This window comes from Ochlerotatus camptorhynchus, unplaced genomic scaffold (assembly GCF_037179485.1).
Source record: "Ochlerotatus camptorhynchus isolate MF236.1 unplaced genomic scaffold, CSIRO-AGI_Acam_v1.1 ptg000267l, whole genome shotgun sequence".
Taxonomy (NCBI): domain Eukaryota; kingdom Metazoa; phylum Arthropoda; class Insecta; order Diptera; family Culicidae; genus Ochlerotatus; species Ochlerotatus camptorhynchus.
The window spans coordinates 1,461,370-1,479,657 of record NW_027040757.1 but is presented as its reverse complement, the minus strand read 5'-3'; the positions used below and the strand labels follow the sequence as shown (position 1 = coordinate 1,479,657).

Below are 18,288 nucleotides of genomic sequence, written 5' to 3'. Positions count from 1 at the left end.
TGCGGGAGTTGATATTTGTGCTCTTGAAATTTCGAACTGTTCGTAGGATCCAATCAGAAATAAGTTTTCCACTGCCGTTCACCTTAAGCTCATCTCACTAAAGACAGCCCATATTTCATAAGCTTCACAACTGATCTGATTCAACTTCTAATGCCAACCATTTTCCCACAGTGACAACTCAAAAAAACAAATCGTTGAGATTCTGGAGAAGATCTCCATCCTGCGGCCACCCGAAAGACTACTTTTGTACCTGCGTATGCCCGGCGGCTATCCTGAGACAGGTAACTCTCTAGTTAACATAATACTCAGCTCGGTGGATGTATGCAACTCAAATCCATTTCTCCCCACAGATCCCCTGCGCCAGTCTCAGAATCCGCTGGGCACCCGTTCCGAGATTAATCACACCATCAACTGGGTCCGATCGCACCTGGAACACGACGCAAACGTATCCATACCGAAGCAGGAGGTTTACGATGACTATACGTAAGTTGAGAGCATGCAATTGGCAGTCCAACCTTGTCTACGTTGGCGAATTTGATCGTCTCGTTTTGCAAGAGAAGCTAATTTTATTTTATTTTCGTATGCAAAAAAAATCAGAGCTTTCTGCGAGCGAATCGACATCAAACCGCTGTCGACGGCAGATTTCGGAAAAGTGATGAAACAAGTATTCCCCGGGATCCGGCCGCGGCGATTAGGAACACGTGGCCACTCGCGCTACTGCTACGCGGCTATGCGTAAAGCCACCAAACTGGCCCCTCCCAAGCTACCCGATCTCAGCAGTGCTAGCGGCAGTGAGGTAAGTTTTTTTTTGTTATCGATTTGAAAGTCAAATCAGCGGAGTACAGCATATTTACATACTGATTGATGAGCTTCGTCTTGTTCCTCTCCGATCGACACAGAAGCCTGAACCGGAGGATCAAGTGCTATCCGATGAGGAATCGTGGAAGGTGATCAAGCTGTGGGCCGAAGCGATGCTCCCGGGGGCGTTCGGAACGATCAACGAGCTAGCCAGCTTCATCAACAAGAACAATCTCAACTCGCCGGCCAGCATCGCCAGCCGGCAGTTGCTGCAGAAGAAACTCCTACAACGTGAGATTAAGGAGAGGAAGAAACTTACGGTAAGCACGCGATTGACTATTCTGTATCCCTCAATTTGTGTATTGCATGTGATCCATCCGATTGATCTATTTATACGTATATATATATATATTTGCCGGCGAACAGCTGTATAGTGGCAGCAATGAAAAACGTGACATGGTAAACTTAACGCATGCATGGCAAATAGCACCTGGCTGTTGGGCAGCTATCATCACTTAAAGTGAAGCAAGCGCGAATCAACCGCCGCGTACTTTTGTTTTGCTGATTTTCAAGACCATTTGAAAGGAAGGGGACTTAGAGTGATTAGTGCGCGCCTAGCCCAATCATCGCCACATATCGCCAGAGCGATTGTTAGGGGAGGTGTGTGTGCGGGTTGTTTGCTGATAACAGGACGTGTTTTCGTGTAACGTATATGTATAATTTCACTTTCCATTTCTCAAACACTGTCCCTACGGGGCAAACCACTGGCTAGACGCTGATGTCAGCGTGTGCATCTTACTGTTCTGTGCTTTGTTGTTTTTTGTAACTTGAAGTAAGCTGCACTTTTCAGCATGCAAATGGGTATTTTACAATCTTTCTGATGATGAAATACGCAATTGATTACAATTATAAGTGTGATTATTTTAACAGGGAGGGTCATGCCGACGTGATGGTCAACTTGAGAGGAGTGTCCTACATTATCCTAGCCCTCACTACTGTTAACTAGAGCAGCGTTTCCCTACAATTCGTGGGTCACGTGCCATTCCTCTTCTGGATAGGATAGCCATTCACAGGATCACTTTTCCAGAATCCGCCGGCCAGCAAACCGTAGACTTGTATGCCGCGTGTGATATTAGGTCTGCTGGATAGTCCGTGCCGACGATTTAATTAAATAATGCATCGAACTTTGGATTTACAAAACCCGGTTAGCTACAAATCTAGCTGAACAATGCATTAGGTCAGATTATTTTCGTCGACTTTCTCTTTGCATCCTCACGATCATTGTAAGATATTCCCAGCTATTTTCAGCACACAGCTCGATGAAACAGAAGCTATTATATAGCATTTTATACAACAGACACGACAAGAAGCGGTTCAGTACTTAAGATTTAGTGATTAATTAATGAGAAAGTCGATGAAGAGAATCGATCAATGTTACTTAGGACCTAATGCATTGTTCAGCTTGAAATGTGTTCTAGCTGCAGCGTTGCCAGATATACCAATTTATCGGTATTTATACCGATTTCTGAACTAAATACCGATATACAGATAAGGTTCCTTAGACTTCCGATTTTTGAGGTTTTATACCGATTTATACAGATTTTTTAAATAATCAAAATGATTATTGCCTGCCCGCGCTCAGAATTTCGGAGAAAATTATTGTGAAAGACTTGTATCTTTTTGAATATCTAAAAAAAAAATGAGCCTTTAAAATTACGAATCGATAAACAGTCGATGGTTCTTTCTTGTAATTCCGAGGGGAAATACTTTTTAAACATTATTGAACCTCCTGAATTTTCTTCCACCTTACATCGTAAATTATTTTACAATTCCTCTCGGAAACTTATTTCGACTTCCCTTGGAAGCTTCTTCCGCCTTCGCTCGAATGATTCTTCCATCTTTTCCCGCCAGTTTTTTCAACTTTCCCGGAACTTCAGGGATGTTTCCATATTTTAATCGCGGATCCACACTAGCTGCAGTTAAGAAGTTCTGAAACTTCAGTAAAGTTCAGACTTTTGAGTCCAAAGAATTTCTGGAAAATTTAGAGAAGATTTGGCGTTATCTAAGTAGATGCTACATCAATAATATCCTTCCTTTCCCCGTAACGGAGAAGATGGACGTGGCTGGCAATGGTAATTGTCATGCTTTTCCTGTTCGGAACTTTGATTGGAGAACTATTCACTCCCAAATAGTTTTCCTTAAGTAATCAGAATAAGAACGTTAAAGTTGATGCATCACAGTTGCCAGTATGCAATCTACGAATTGCTCCGTTAAACACGCAACGCAACGCAACGCAAAGAACTTCTGGAAAATTTAATGGTTTTCAGGAGAGTTCCATTAGTTTCAGGAGAATTGAGAGAAGTTTAGGAAGCTCCGAGAACATCAGGACAGATCAATAAATTACAAGAGAATCGCTGAAATTTTAAAGGAGTTTTGAGAAACTCAGGCAATTTCCGAAAACTTCAGCAATGTTCCGAGGTACTCATGCAAATTTAAGAAACATAATGGAAGTTACATGAACATTAGCACATTTTGAGAAAATGTTATGGGAAGTTCCGTGCTTATTAATGGCAGTGTCTTTTAAAAATTAGAAAAATCGGGAAGATCAGAGAACTTTAATGCTGATGTTACATAAATTCAAGAAAATTGTGAGAGCGCCTAAGACATTTCGTAATCTTCAAGAAATTCTAGAGACCTTCAAAGTTGATTAGAGATATTCCGGTAGTTCATTATAATCAGGGAAGTTCCAAGTATTTCAAAGATGATCAGAGTACTTCAAAACTGCCCTATTAACTTAAGGAAAATTACAAGAACTTTTAAGGAATTCCGAGGAAATATGGAATATTCCTAAGTACATTTCAGAAATGTTCCAAAAACTTCAGGGGCATTGCGGGGTCTTCAGGGATGTTTTATGACCATTTGGAAAATTTGCTGGATCATTAGAACATCCCCCAAGAGCTCTTTCTTCCGGAATTATGTCCTTGTTTCTTTCAACTATCCGGTTAGCGCTCTGGCTTCCGACTTCCTCCAGATTTTTTTTTCCAATCCACCTTATCAAGTTTCTGTCAGCGTGTCCAGGAAGTTTCTTCCGTTTTCTCCAGGAAGTTCAATTAAACTTCTCCCAGAAATTGCTTTCGTCTAGTTCTGGAATTTTGTCCAGTTGGTTTTTGACTTCTATTGGAAGGTTTTTCCGAGCTTCTTCTGGCTTCCCCTGGAAATGGCTATTTCTGGAATTTACTTCTGATTTGCGAAACTTTTCTTCCTTCCTTTGAATGTGAAATCCGATTTTTTCCGGAAAGTTTCTTTAAATTTTCGCCAGAAGTTTCTCATGCCTTGGAAGTTCCGCGGATGTTGTTCCGACTTCTCTCAGAACTTTCCTCAAATTTCCTCCAGGAGAGGTTCTTTCTTCTTTCTCTGGATGTTGTTTTCAGCTTCCTCCAGAAGCTAATTCAAACATTCTGCGGAGTTTTCTTCCAAAAAATTAAAACTTTCGCTTTCAGAAACGCAAAAATATAAAATTAATTAAAATAGTAAATACCGATAAATACCGATTTTTTAAAACCTTTGATACCGATAAGCTTTAAAACATTCTGGCAACGCTGTCTAGCTGTTATAGGCTACGATTGCCTGCAGAATACATGGTTGAGTCTGTGGGGATCGGAAGGAGAACTCCGCGATAGAATAAATCAAAAACGTTTGTGAGTTTACTACGTGTTTATTTCTCCCTTGTCCCAAACTTACTAACTAAAATCAACATGGTCGCTTTTGATGCAGGGGTGTATCCAGGTGCGCGCTGTTGTCCAGTGCACATCACATATTCCCAACCCCAATTACACCAGGACCCTGACTCTATGTCCTGATAGTGTAATTTTGGTATTCTGATCTGGTGATGGATTCTCACTTATACTCATTCATATCGCTTCACTACTGCAAATGATCCTTCATACGGCTGCACCAGAGGCCTCTTGACTGCGTCGATCCTGGTTTCAACTTGCTAAACGTGTCTCGCAATTACTTGGCGAAATCCGTTCTATCGATATCCTGACTTGAACGTTCTAGAAACTCCCCGGGAATCCGCAACGTTTGACCATACACCAACTCCGCAACTGAACAATCAAAATCCGATCGGAAAGACGTACGCAATCCCAGCATTTTCATCGGTAATTGATCACACCAGTGCTTCGAATCGACAGCCATTATTGCAGATTTCAAGGTTCGATGAAATCGCTCCACCAAACCATCTGGTTGTGGGTGGTATGCCGTTGTTCGGATGTGTTTGGAACCCATCGTTTTAGCCAAGTCACGAAACAGCTCAGATTCGAATTGCCTTCCTTGATCCGTGGTGACTGTTTCTGGTACGCCGAAACGAGAAATCCAGATAACGCACATAGCCCGAGCGACAGTCTCAGCAGTCATGTCTTGAAGTGGTACGGCTTCAGGCCATCGAAAAAAACGGTCGATGATTGTTAGTAGATAGCGGTTGCCATTTGATGGTGGCAACGGTTTCACAATATCCACATGAACATGTCGAAAACGGCTATTTGGCAGAGGAATACTCTGGTGAAGAGCTACTGTGTGGTGATGAATCTTGGAACGTTGGCATGGTAGGCAGTTCTGCACGAGTAACTTAATGTCCTTGTTCATGTTCTTCCATACGAACCGATCCCGATCGCTGTCAGCTCTCGACCAAACGTTGAATATTTCACCTGAGCCGGCGAGAACTTTTCCGAATAGAAGCCCAGTGGAACCCAGTTGCTGCCGTTGAACTGCTGTAGCACAGCGCCTGCTGCAGTATTTGATGCATCGATAAGTAAACTCAACGGTTTCGAGGAATCGGGGTAATGCAAACGTGCAGTTTTCGCTAGAGAGATTTTGCATTGATCGAACGCTTTTCTGGCATTATGATTCGAGTTTCGAAACCCGTCGGATACGGTTCTGTTTTAAGTTTGCTCTCTGTTTTGTGCGTGCGTTCGCTGATTGTTTTCGGTTGCATTTGGCTTATAAGCGCTGGCACTCTGCCTCCCCGACGGTTATGCGTGTGTATTGTGGTGGTTTTCTCGCTTTCTGGGAAGTTTTCGAATCGAGAAGGAAACGTGATTCATCGTGTTTGCAAGAATCAGAAGAGATGTCGCTATCTGCATACTTGTTGTTGCGTGTGCTCCCTGACCAGAAATGTGTGGCATAGTGAAGCGATCGATGCCTGCGTCGGAGGTGTTGGGTTTTCTAATCGTTCTATGATGGTGTTGGTGATCAGATGTACTCCAAACACTGAAAGGTCTGCGCATTCTGCTGTGAATCCTGCGGTTTGCTTCCAATACAGTAGCGCAGGCGAAAGAGTGATGAATGGTCTCTATGCTTCGGTGCGAAAAGAAAACGGTTGCTGGAGAGTATTGGCAAGGATAATGCATGAAACAGCTTCGAAAACATGGAAAGACAGGCTTATAGCAGATAATTTTGGTGAGATCTTTCTTTTTGTATTCATTTAAATTTGTTAACATTTTCACATAACCTTTTCTTTATATTGCCGAATAGAGATTCCTAAATATATTCAATTTCCTACAAACACAAATGTTCCCTGTATGGGTTCCCTGCACCTTCTTAAGTAGATGTTGGACTAATTTTCCGTCCTATCCCTTGCGATTGTAAGGATGTGGCCAGGTGTATAATGCGATGCTTGATTTGTAGATTTTAATGCGTGGGAAAAACCACTAGTCCCAAGTGTTTTTTCACGGCAACACACGATATTTTCTACAAAACGTATTGGTTGACCATTATATAGCCCCCCACGATTTGTGCAATCGCTTATGCTATGCTATGCTATGCTATGATCGAACGCTTTTCTGGCATTATCGGTCCAAGCTATTTTCCGACAATCGTTCTGTTTTATTTCCAGGAGTTAGGTTTCGAAGATCAGCTTGTAGATCAGACGGGTGCGCGACAAACCTCTTGTAACAGTTCAGTAATGTAAGGAATCGTCTCAATTCTTTCACGGTGGAAGGGATTGGAAAGTCTGTAACTGCCTTGACTCTATCGGGCAAGGGAAGGATTCCATCCTTGTTCACCACGTATCCTAGAAAGTTGACACTACTCTGCGTGAAACAGCTTTTGGTCACGTTTATAACATGATTATAATGCTCTTCGGGTGTGTGTGACGCGATACAAATGTCGTCCACAAAAACCACCACAAAATCCATATAGCTGAAAACCCTGTGAACCCTGAAAACCTCTGGAATGTTTAGCTAGCATTGCATAGCCCAAACTGCATTCGAGTAAACTCATAGAGGCCGAACGGGGTTATTACTGCAGTCTTGGGTATATCGTCCTCCTCCACAGGAATTTGATGATATGCTCTTTTTTATGATAATCTCCCACAAACCTCAATTCACCGGTCTTTTTCGGAACGCAGTGAAGTGGGCTCGACCAACAACTGCTGGAGGGACGACAAATGCCGAGATCGGTTATAACTTGAAACTCTCTCTTGGCAGCACTCACCTTGTCCGGAGCCATTCGACGACACTTGTTTGCTACCGGTGCCCCTTTCGTCTGTATGTGATGAGTAACGTCGTGTTGCACTGCTGTTTTTATCACTGTCGGTATGGCGACTTCCTTAGATTCTGACAAAAGTTCTCGGAACGGATGATCTGCAGCAACTACTGTAACGCTGTGAACGGATGCATCAGTCAAACCTCCAGTCGACGAAAGCTTAGTTAGACCATCCATAAGGCGCCGGTGTTTCAGGTCTACCAATATGCCGAACGTTGCGAGAAAGTCAGCACCGATAATAGCGACTCCCACATCTGCCACGAGGAAAGGCCAAGTGAAGCGCCGACGTAGTCCTGAATCTGTTGTGACGTATCGCTTATCGTACACTTTAATTCTTGATCCATTCCCTGCGTGTAAAACGAACAGTGCTGCACCTTTGCTCCTGTCCTTGTTCGTTGCTGGAATTATCGATACATCCGAACCGGTATCGATAAGAATTCTAATGTTGGATGAACGATCGTAAAACAGAATACGGTGGCCTTACGGGGCTGCGTTCACTCCCGCCGTTTCGAGCGAACGAGATTCTAGTTTTTTGGATTGTACTTACGGGGCTCACGGCATTTCACAGCACGCCCCCTAAACTTTCGGTGGAACCAGCATATTTTGTCGTCTGTCACTCGGCTTGATCTCGATGTGGATCGACTTCTGGAAGTACCTCTCGACGATTTGAGGTTACGCATTTCTGCTGTCAATGCCGCAATTTGGCTTTGAAGTTCGGCGACGGCTTCTGTTCCGGAGGAGCTGGTGGAGGCTGCGGCGACCGGTGACGATGGAGACTCAAGCATTTTGTCTGCCATCTCGGCGAGTTTCCCGATGGTACCATCACTGATAGCGAGAACGGCTTTGGCACTCGGTGGTATCCGCTGGAGGAACAGCATTTTCAGCAAATCATCCGTAACATTCAGGTCCGCAGCAAGTTCCTGCATTTTCGCCAGAAGATGTGTAGGACGCATGTCTCCGAGGTCGCAAGCGCCCAAAAGTCGCTCCAATCTTCCTTGCGCTGACACTTGGAATCGAGAAATCAAACGCTGCCTGATGGTTTCGTATTTGTTTTCCTCCGGCGGGGTCCTGACCAAGTCCGCTACATGGCATATGACAGACTGGTCAATTTTCGCGACGATATGATATAACTTGGTGTGATCCCGTACCACGTTAGCCAGAGCAAACTGTGCTTCAGCCTGCGCGAACCACATCACGGGATCATTCTTCCAGAAATCTGGAAGTTTGACTGCAACTCCAGCGGTAACAGCAGCGTTTTCCTCCGTCATTTTCGAATCTGCGACGATAGCGATCTGCTTTCGTTGTTTTCCGCGTCGCGATATCACGTCGGGGTCACCAATGTGGGGACCGGAAGGAGAATTCCGCGATAGAATAAATCGAAAACGTTTGTGACTTTACAACGTGTTTATTTCTCCCTTGTCCCAAACTTACTAACTAAAATCAACATGGTCGCTTTTGATGCAGGGGTGTATCCAGGTGCGCGCTGTTGTCCAGTGTTGGCAGTGCACACCACAAGTCAAACAAAAAAAAAATGTGAACTGGTGATGGGAATCTAGAGGGCCTAGACGATCCGATAATGGAGTTTCGCTGCCACTAGCGCAGTTTTAAGTGCTGTAGCGTTATCTTCTTCATTGGGCGGCTCGGGAATCAGGAGCGAGGAGTTGAACTCGAATCCTCCCAGAAGGATCCACGCCTCTATGACGACAGAAGCTGGATGAAGGCGTTCAGTAGCAGAGCCTATGAACATTCCTATGAAGGTGTTGCAATGTAGTCCGATACTTTGTCGTCCCAGGCATTTGGAAGCAGTCACAATCGTTGCATCAGCATCTTGTTTCTGATAACAATCAATGAAACCATTAAGGGTGACATACCTGCGAGAAAGGTTGGTTCGGTTCACTTTGCTATAAATGATGTTTTTTGAAATTATGAAGTCACTAAAGTCACCACTTTTATATTAAATACTTACTCCCAGCCTTGTTTAAGGCTGATTTTCTAAAAATATTGAATTTTTGACGAAGTCGTTGTTGAGATATTGAAGATTCAAGTAGAGAGATCTTAAAGAATTTGATCGGTGTATTGTCTTAAAATCCTGACTAAAATAATAATTAACAGGAATGTATTTGACACTAAAGCATAACCAATCAAGAAGACTGGCAAATACAGCTCACATATTCAACCACACACACCATTTAATTCACGTTTCTCTATACCCTCTATCCACAGGCGGCCGCACTCAAGAAACGCCGACGGAAGCGCAGGAAAACCCTCTCGACGAGTATGGATTCCGAAGTTGCCGATACGAACTCGTCCGTGGTGCCAGCTTCTGCGTCCTTTGCCTCCCGAGAAGCCAACGCACAGCAAACCCTCAGTACAAAGGCAACCGACGATACAGCTGCCGCCCTCGGTGCTGCCACGGCTGCCGTCCTCCAGCAGGTAATCAAACACGAACGGCCGGACTATGCGGACGAGGATGACAACAATTCTAGCACCACGTCCACGTCCTCGACCATGAAGCAGCACCCAAGTACAAATCTCAACTGTGATACTAGTAACGATGCCCTCGTAGCAGCGGCCGTGGCTGCGGCTAGTCGGCAGATGCGAAGTCCAGCCGAGGAATACATCCTCTGCAAAAAGGTGCGCCATGCTCAGCAATTGAAGGCTGCCGCCCAAAGTCAATCGGCAGTATCGCAGCAGATGATTCCCAACCCGCTGCGGACAACCAGTGCCGCAGCGAAACGAGCTGCCTCGATAGCGCATTTAGCCCGCCAGAAGCGACTGCGACTCCTCCAACAGCATCAGCAACGGTCTATCGAGGCACAGAACAATAGCGCACCGCGCTACGATGAGATGGGCAATCTGATACTGATTGAGTCGCAAGAGTTGGTCACTAGCAGCAGCAAGGAGGATTTCATCATTCCCAGGGAACGGGTCATTAGCATTTGTAACATGGATAAGAACGCGTTGGATGATTATCTGAACTGCGAGGAAGAGAACTCGCAGGATCAGGACCAGGAGCTGCTGCAGTATTTTCCGGAGGAAAATCGTGCAGATGAAGGTGGGGGAAGCTCTTCGGGAGGAGGAATGGGACCTGGTATGAGTGCCGGAACATCACTCGTAGCTGGTGGTTACGGAATGTTGGAAGATAATGAAACCAACTTCAAGCTATCACAGCTGCGCAGTATGCTGGAGCAGAATATGAACCAGAGCGGGATGGATAAACCCCAGGTATGTGGACAGCTGGATGGATTCGATGGCAGTGGTGTCGGACAACAGATGAATCTTCAACCAGGATCGGCTTCTGCTTCGCTGGCAATGCTTTCCCAGCGCCATCACGGCAGCACTGTAAGTAGTTTAGATAGTAATACGTGTAATAGTACTGATTCTAAGAAGAATTTGAATGCTAATATGAAATTGGTACTCGAAGGATGTCTGAATAATGTAGGGAATGGGTCGGCAAATATGATTGTAAACAATGGAGCTCCTCTGCAAAGCCCCAACGGACGTCGTAAAAACTATGACTTTGTTCCCATCTCGGCAGGTCCCCAGTCACCACGAGTTCCGTTGACAAAGTCGTCCCATCAGAATAGCACACCCAATGCTAGTCCTTTTGTAAGTCCTAGGAATACACCAATACATCGCAAAAGCAAAGCTCCCAACAATGGACTAACCTTAAATATCCTACAGCAGCAAAATCAACCGTCGTTGCCACTTTCCGGGTATCATCAGCGTCCGAGCTTTGTGAAGAACGAAATATCTGCCTCCGCTCCTCCAAGTCCATCGCTGGCGCAAAATTATCGCTTTGGGATGAATCCAAATGCACTAAACTGTCCAAATTCGATCCCCTCCTTCCAACCAATCTGCGGACCTGCCTCCCAAATGCATCCGCACCAAAACATGCCCGGTTCGCTAGAGTCCCGGTCTAGCAGCGTACCATTAATTGCTAACTATGATGCGTACAATCATTCCAATTATACTTCCGTATCGCAAACTCCAGTACCTTCAGAGTGTGACGATTTTTCTGACCCGAACAACATTCTTGATATGCTTAACGAACCTTCATCTTCGGTCAACATTCAGCAGTCGATCAAACTGGAGCAATCTGAACCCATGATGTCCGACATGCTAGACCAAGAAGATATGTTCTCCAAAGCTTCTGTTCCCTACAACAGCCTTTCACGTTCCGTTCCATCAACTCCACTCCCACATCAAATGTCCTTCAATCATAACCATCAAAATATCAGACCATCGTTCGGTTCATCCAACGGTGCCAGTTCCAAGTCCTTGTTCGAACTCCCCAAATCGGTTCCATCTACTCCAATCTCACTGAACAATAACCGTGAATCACTTTTCCAATACAGCCCCGAAACGTCCCGTGACTACCTGATCAATGGAAATTCGGTCGATCGCACCAACAAAATGGCTCCCTTCTATTCCAATCAATCCGGCGCCACCGTCAACGCCCCCGGTGCTATTGGTAGTGGTGGTGGTAGTGGTGGTGGTGGCGGCAATGTCAGCGTGGCTTCTGGTGGCCCTGCGGGAACTGCCAACGGAACTGCAGCATCCGCCGTCCCAACGTCGTCCGGCTCGGAAACAGAAATGTCCTCCATCTTGGCCGATGGAATCGAAAGCCTTACCGATGCCCTCATCGGAACCGACACACTGCGCTATCTGTAGAAAGGCCAACCAATCGACCGGCGATCGACCAGTCACTCACACTCTCATTTTCACCCATTCATTCATTCGCTCGCTCGCTCGCTCGCTCGCTCGCTCAGCGTGTACAAAGGAGTATCGATATGGCCATATGCTATATTCAGTCAGTGCAGAACAACATTGTAGCCACAATGTAACAATAACAAACAGACAACACTTACTTTATTAGTAATTTATTCCCCACGTGCCGTTACTCTCTATATACAACCGTTCCTCTCCCGCTTCGTTGCATCCCCCCGCACCTCACCGGTTAGTAGTTGGGGTGCTGCTGCAGTTTTGATTGCAGTGTGTGGTGCCGTCTGCATGTTTCCCATCTAGCGGTGCCTCTCAGGGTGATTTATTTAAAAGCATTTCTTAACAATATTGCTTTAAGGAAAAATTTTGGAATCAGTCGCACCGATTTTCAAACAGACTTGAATGTTTAGGTTTAGGTTTAGAGTATTTCCGCAGGACTCTGCCAGTGGTGCGGGGATTGCTATGTAGGTACCGGTCGTTGGAAGTACCTAAGACGTACAACAGTAGTAGTCGTTGTCGTCGTCGTCGCAGTAGTAATAGTGCATATAGTCTACGATGTCGTCGTTGACATTGACCTTGAAAAATCGTTGCCTCTCGCAATGAAGATTACGATCGACGTCAGCCGGTTGCTCTATTTGCCTTATTTGCCATCCCGTGGGACGCGAGAAATCTACATCGTCTGTTGAATGGCTATCGAATGCAAACCAGTGAACGGAAGCGGTGTTTGTTTTGCTTCGGAATAAAATCTCGTGCGATGGACGCAAAGGTGGCCCGACGAGTGGGTGGGGATAGTGTGTCACATTGATTAACTGAATGGGATTCGCAGAACTAATTTTAGCTGACGGATAGAAGATTGTTTATTCTTTTGAAATTTGTGTTAGGATTAGAGAAATAATAGTAGAGGGTTTTTTTGCTTTGAGGAATGTAAGTTGTTAGGTAGGTTCTAATATTTTTTTTCAATTCAAACCCGCAGGGGGATTAACTTAAACTAGTTGTCAAACGAAATATTTAAATTATTAAAATTCAATTCAAATCCAAAAATGAAGAGCCCTTTTGGCTTAATCAATTAAACTGTCAGACCTTGATTAATGGACATAAAAAGTAATTTTATGACTACTGAGGAATGTTGGTAAAAGGGTTCAGAACGACATTTCCTACTGCAAGCATATTATTACTTTACGTAGTAGGAAAACTTGCGTCATTGGGATATTTGTGCATTTATTTCATTTAACTACGTCAATTTAGTTGATTAAAGCGTGCATCTAGTCTAGTTTGATATGTATCGGCTATTACTCTAAATAAAAGCAGTTGAGCACACCCTTCAATTAGTTGCAATTTCGTTGATGAATTCAAAGAGCCTTGACACAAAATTTCGATTTTTCGCCGCAAAGATACGCCATTCATCTGCGTTTTGCGTAATTGCTTGGGATAAATTTTTCACAAAAATCACTTAAAAAACGCTCCACGCTTATCCCGAATTCCGTAGGCCCGGATGACACTTCCCCGGTTATTTCCGCGGAAAGAACCGTTTCACGGATTTGATCATAATGACGATATAGGACAATTTTCCTTCTTTTAAACATGAGCAGTTCTTTCTATTTTTTTCTGTAATTCTGAGTTTTGGGAAAAACTGATTAATGCGAAATCTGAGTTTTATAAATCTAGGACAATTTTCCTGTTTTTAAATATGAGAGCTCTAAAGAACTTTTTTGTATATTCGGTATATTCAGAACTTTGCGAAACTTTTAAATTTTTGGATTCGAATGATCAACGCGAAATCTGAGTTTAATAATACAAGGAGGATTTTCCTTCTTATAAATATGAGTTAAGATAGTTCTTTAGAGTTTCCTGTACTCGTCATCATCAACGCAAAACGTGTATAAAAAGTAAATCAATTATCAAAATGAAATTCATTTCACGGAATTCCGCAAAATGGACTTCCGCGAAATAGAGCATTCCGTGAAATATTTCATTCCGCCAAATAGGATTCTGCATAATGGGATTCCGCGAAAAGGGTTTCTACGAAATGGCGTACAATCATGGGATCGTGAACAGTTCTCGAAATCCAGGACCTGTCCGAGATCTCAGGTTTGTTCTAGGTCCCAGAATCGAAATGTTTGCTCAAGCCCCAGGATCTTAATTTGTTTTCCAGTCCAGACATCTGAAAATCTAGATAGAGCTGGTATTAGGGCGTAACAGCTTTTGTAAACAATTACTTCTATCGATGGTTTCTAGGAACTCAAGGCACGCCTACGCAGACCAACATAACCATCGGATAGGGGAAGTCTTTCCCTACCCGATGAGGATATTGGTTTGCGTATGCGAGCCATGAATTTTTAGAAACCATCGATAGAAGTCATTGTTTACAAAAGCTGTTAGGCCCTCATTTCAGCTCTATCTAGAAATGTGTCTAAGTCTGAGCATTGACGTCCATACATTTCAGTAGTTGCTACTCTGTGATTGACCAGATTAAGCGAACCATATGAATCGAGCTTTGGATTAGCAATCCATTCTCAGTGTGTTAAATCCGGTGAATCCTTATTTTTGAGGTCAATAACGGCGCCGGCCACGTCCTTACGGAAGAAAAGGATTGTTATTTCGACACCCGTTGTTACTAGAGACCGAGTATACCTCTGCATCTCCACGGTTGACACGAACATGACGTTTTTGTTAGTGGGAAGGGAGAATTAGATCTGGATTCACATTGGAATGTTTGGGTTCTATCCCACGATGTTTTGAGTAAGCAAAAACGGTCGCTCTAAGGCCACCGTGCCCCTTACATCACAACAAACTACGACCGACGATCGTTCATTACCGGTTACAGGGCTGGTAGCAGGTCACTTTTTAGTGACTGTCACTATTTTGAAGTCAGTCAGTAAAAAAGTCACTTAAGTCACTATTTCCGAAGACAACAAATCAAGAAGACTGGCAACTTTGCCAGAATCCAAGCGACAGATACAGTCGCGCTGCGCTTGAGTGAAGGTGGAAGCGACGCATAGAAAAATGAGCAAATACACAAACCCTTCGTCTGAGGATGTAATCTTTGCTATCAAATTCGTCCGAAGCATTTACCATTGAGCGGCAGCTGACGCGATTGTACCTATCTCATAGCGTTCGTATGCGAAAATGGAAGAGTTGCCAATCTTCTTGATTTGTTGTCTTCGCTATTTCCCTAAAAATAGTCTCTAAAGTCACTTTTTCCCAACTAAAATAGAGTGAAATGGAAAAATATCAACACCATTTTTATATTGAGCACTTGGCACCAGGACTGTCATCTGATAACTCAATGTGCGCAATGTACTGATTTTCTGAAATAAACAGAGTGAGAATCAAGCAAACACAAAGTTTGCTTGTCTTCCACCCTGCGCAAGTGTAAAGCAGCAGAGAAGAGAAGACAGACACACACATACCCAGAAATAACAAAAGCTCAATGTGTAGCCATCGCGGCTCCGGAGCAAAGAGCGCCACTCAGTGTATGGTTGCAAATGGGAAACCCAGCAAACATACAAAATTCTTCTTCGTTATGCCGTTCTTCATCTCCTATGTATGCAGTCGTGGTAAGCAAAGTCTGCAAAGAATTCAAAGAAGACATTAGCGCTTGTTGTATTATATTCGCTCCCTGCGCCGCACGGAGTGTACCGCTCATTGTGTGGATCGCTTTCTCACAGATTAGTTGGAAAAGAGTGTGCGAAGTAGATGGGAGAACCACACACTCTTTGTCGAGTGCTGTGAGATCCATACACGAATTTGCTTTGCTAACGCTCTGAGGTGCTTTCCAGCCCTGCTTGGCACTCAGGAAGTCTACAGTAGTTATGACAAAACATGCATATCTGTTGAAAAATTAACAATTTTAACCAGGATGACCAGTGAACTGCAAAAATTCAAGAACCTTTGAAACACCAGGATAAATACTGGGAAATGCCTTCAATTTCGATAAAAAATCGGGGAAATATACCTCCCATCTCCAAAAAAAAAATTCTAAACCTAGGAATCTTTTCAAGGGTATTTGTCTGTTCTAGATTTTCAGAAGTCTTTGAAAAATTATCAAGAACTTAAAAAAATCAAAGGACACTTTAAGACAATTTTAAATTAAGTCTTGCAATGACATCAAGACGTTTCAGAGAAGAATAGCAAAATACAGACTACGAAAGTCTCATGTTAAATTGAGTGCTCTGAGGGTCGATTTCTTCACGTCCGCTCAAATCTTTAACCAGGTTTACCCATACAGTTAAACCTGGTTTAAGGTAAACGGATGTGAAAAACCAAGCCCTGAAACTGGCACATACGAGCGTTGCTTTTGATTATTGTTTAAATTATTAAAGGTGCAAAATTCAGCTCCGAAACAATTCTGAAAATAATTCCAATATAATTGAGAGAATTCTATGATGATTGGATGAGGATTCTAGGGTCAATTCTAATAAGAATTCAAACTAGTTCTGACATTTTTTAAGAGCGCTCCGATGAGAATTCCATGTAAATCCCGCGAACTCCAAAGTTGATCCGTGCGGATGGTTATTAAAGAATTCTGGAATGATTTCTGAGGAAACTTTCAAGAGAACTCTAAAGATTTCGAAAGAAATTTCGAGAAGAATTCCAATGGAATCGGCTTTTGAGGGTTCAATCTCAAAGGAATTCTTCGAAGAGCTTCAAGGGTATTCTGGGATGGATTTTTGTTTTGAAAATTCTGAGGAAATACCATGGAAATTCTGAGGAGGATACGGATTGAATTTCCCATAGAACTCAGGGGAAAAGTCCAAGATTATTCTAAGCAGAAATATATGTAACGCTCAACCAGTAACATAAAAACATTTGCTGGCCATCATGTATAACGCAATCAAAAGGAAATTATACAAATCACTTCAAGTGCTCTTCATAGGAGATTCCGTTGAGAGTTTAGATATAATTGGAGGAATTGATGAAATGTAGTTTTAAGTTTCATGACAAAAACAGTTTATTCCAATATTAAACCTTATTTGAATTTCGGAGTCATCATATAAATGTCACTATTGGTTACTTATTTATTATTTAAAGGTCACCATTTGATCACTATTTCTGTAGTTTTAGTCACTAAAGTCACTACTATTATATCGCATCAGCACTACCAATCCCGCGGTTACAAGAAAAGCTTTGAGTGTGTTGGTTTATTTCCTTTAAATTCCATTACTATTGCTTATCTTTTGACATATACGCTTATTTAGTCTATTACTTGCAGACTTCATCAGTGCCAAGTACTCAACACTAAAGAGCCTGAATTTATAAAGAGACGACATGTCAAAATTGGAACAATCGACTATCTGTCAAAGTCATACGAAAAGTCATTCCAATCGAGCAGAAGACCTGTCAAATGGATAAGATGTCGTCTCTTTATAAATTCAGGCTCTTTACTCAACACCACTATTAAAATGAAATTATATCCCCGAAAGCAGTTAACAATGTCTTTCGAACCGGCGTACGTCACTTTTGTCTAAACATATGTATTACTTTTCCGAATCGTTCCACGGAGTTCTATTTTTCACGATTTTCAATCATAGAGGCCTGGGATAGATCAACTGCGTAATGTATCGAGGCTTGGGTTCTAACCCATGATCTTCTGCTCAATAAGCAAAAACGGTTGCTCTATAGCCACCGCGCCCCTTGCATTACCACACTTACCACGACCGACTTAACAAAAAGCTATTCAAATGAAGTGACGTCCTCGAAAGCAGTTAACAATGTTTGTCAAACTGGATCACGCATACACCCTTTCCGAATTTCCAAACTCAACATACGCATCTAATCGCAACTACCGAACTGGAACAAACCAACCAAATCCAGCCATAATCGATGTCCAATGGGGTGACTTTACACATTTTGAATTCAAACTGCGTCACCTCTGCACTCACTTGGTTCCGAAATGGCAGCAAACGACCCGGATCTCGTAAAGTTCCACGACCAAAATATTCTACGTGACGCATATGGCAAATATTTCCATGATAGATATCCAATGAAGCGGATTCATGAATTATGCATTCAAATCTGAAAATGTGTCTGAGTCTGAGATCTCTAAAATTGCAGGGAGTACCACAATTTTGTTTTTTTTTCTATGAATATCGAATATTATAGACTCAGAATCTTGGAAATCTTCCCAAGCTCGGGAATATTTTTTTCTTTATTCTTGAATTTCATTTTCTTTCTGTATCCAGTGTTTCGAATTTAAACCTAAATTAGAGACCTTGAATAGCT

General features: G+C 43.0%; 1 protein-coding gene across 2 annotated transcripts in view; it reads left to right on the top strand.

The window, feature by feature from the left end:
- Positions 1-16,795, top strand: part of LOC135705433 (DNA-binding protein RFX7) — a 36,641-nt gene extending 19,846 nt beyond the window's left edge. Inside the window, exons 2-7 of one of the 2 annotated variants that reach the window (XM_065227175.1) lie at positions 172-281; positions 351-483; positions 598-796; positions 900-1,118; positions 9,565-10,683; positions 11,700-11,811. In XM_065227175.1, coding sequence (XP_065083247.1) covers positions 172-281; positions 351-483; positions 598-796; positions 900-1,118; positions 9,565-10,683; positions 11,700-11,717 — 1,798 coding nt within the window. In that variant the 3' untranslated portion in view covers positions 11,718-11,811. Of the gene's footprint in view, positions 1-171; positions 282-350; positions 484-597; positions 797-899; positions 1,119-9,564 lie in introns of both variants that reach the window. The other variant, XM_065227174.1, reaches the window with a different exon arrangement.
- The last annotated feature ends 1,493 nt before the right edge of the window (positions 16,796-18,288 follow it).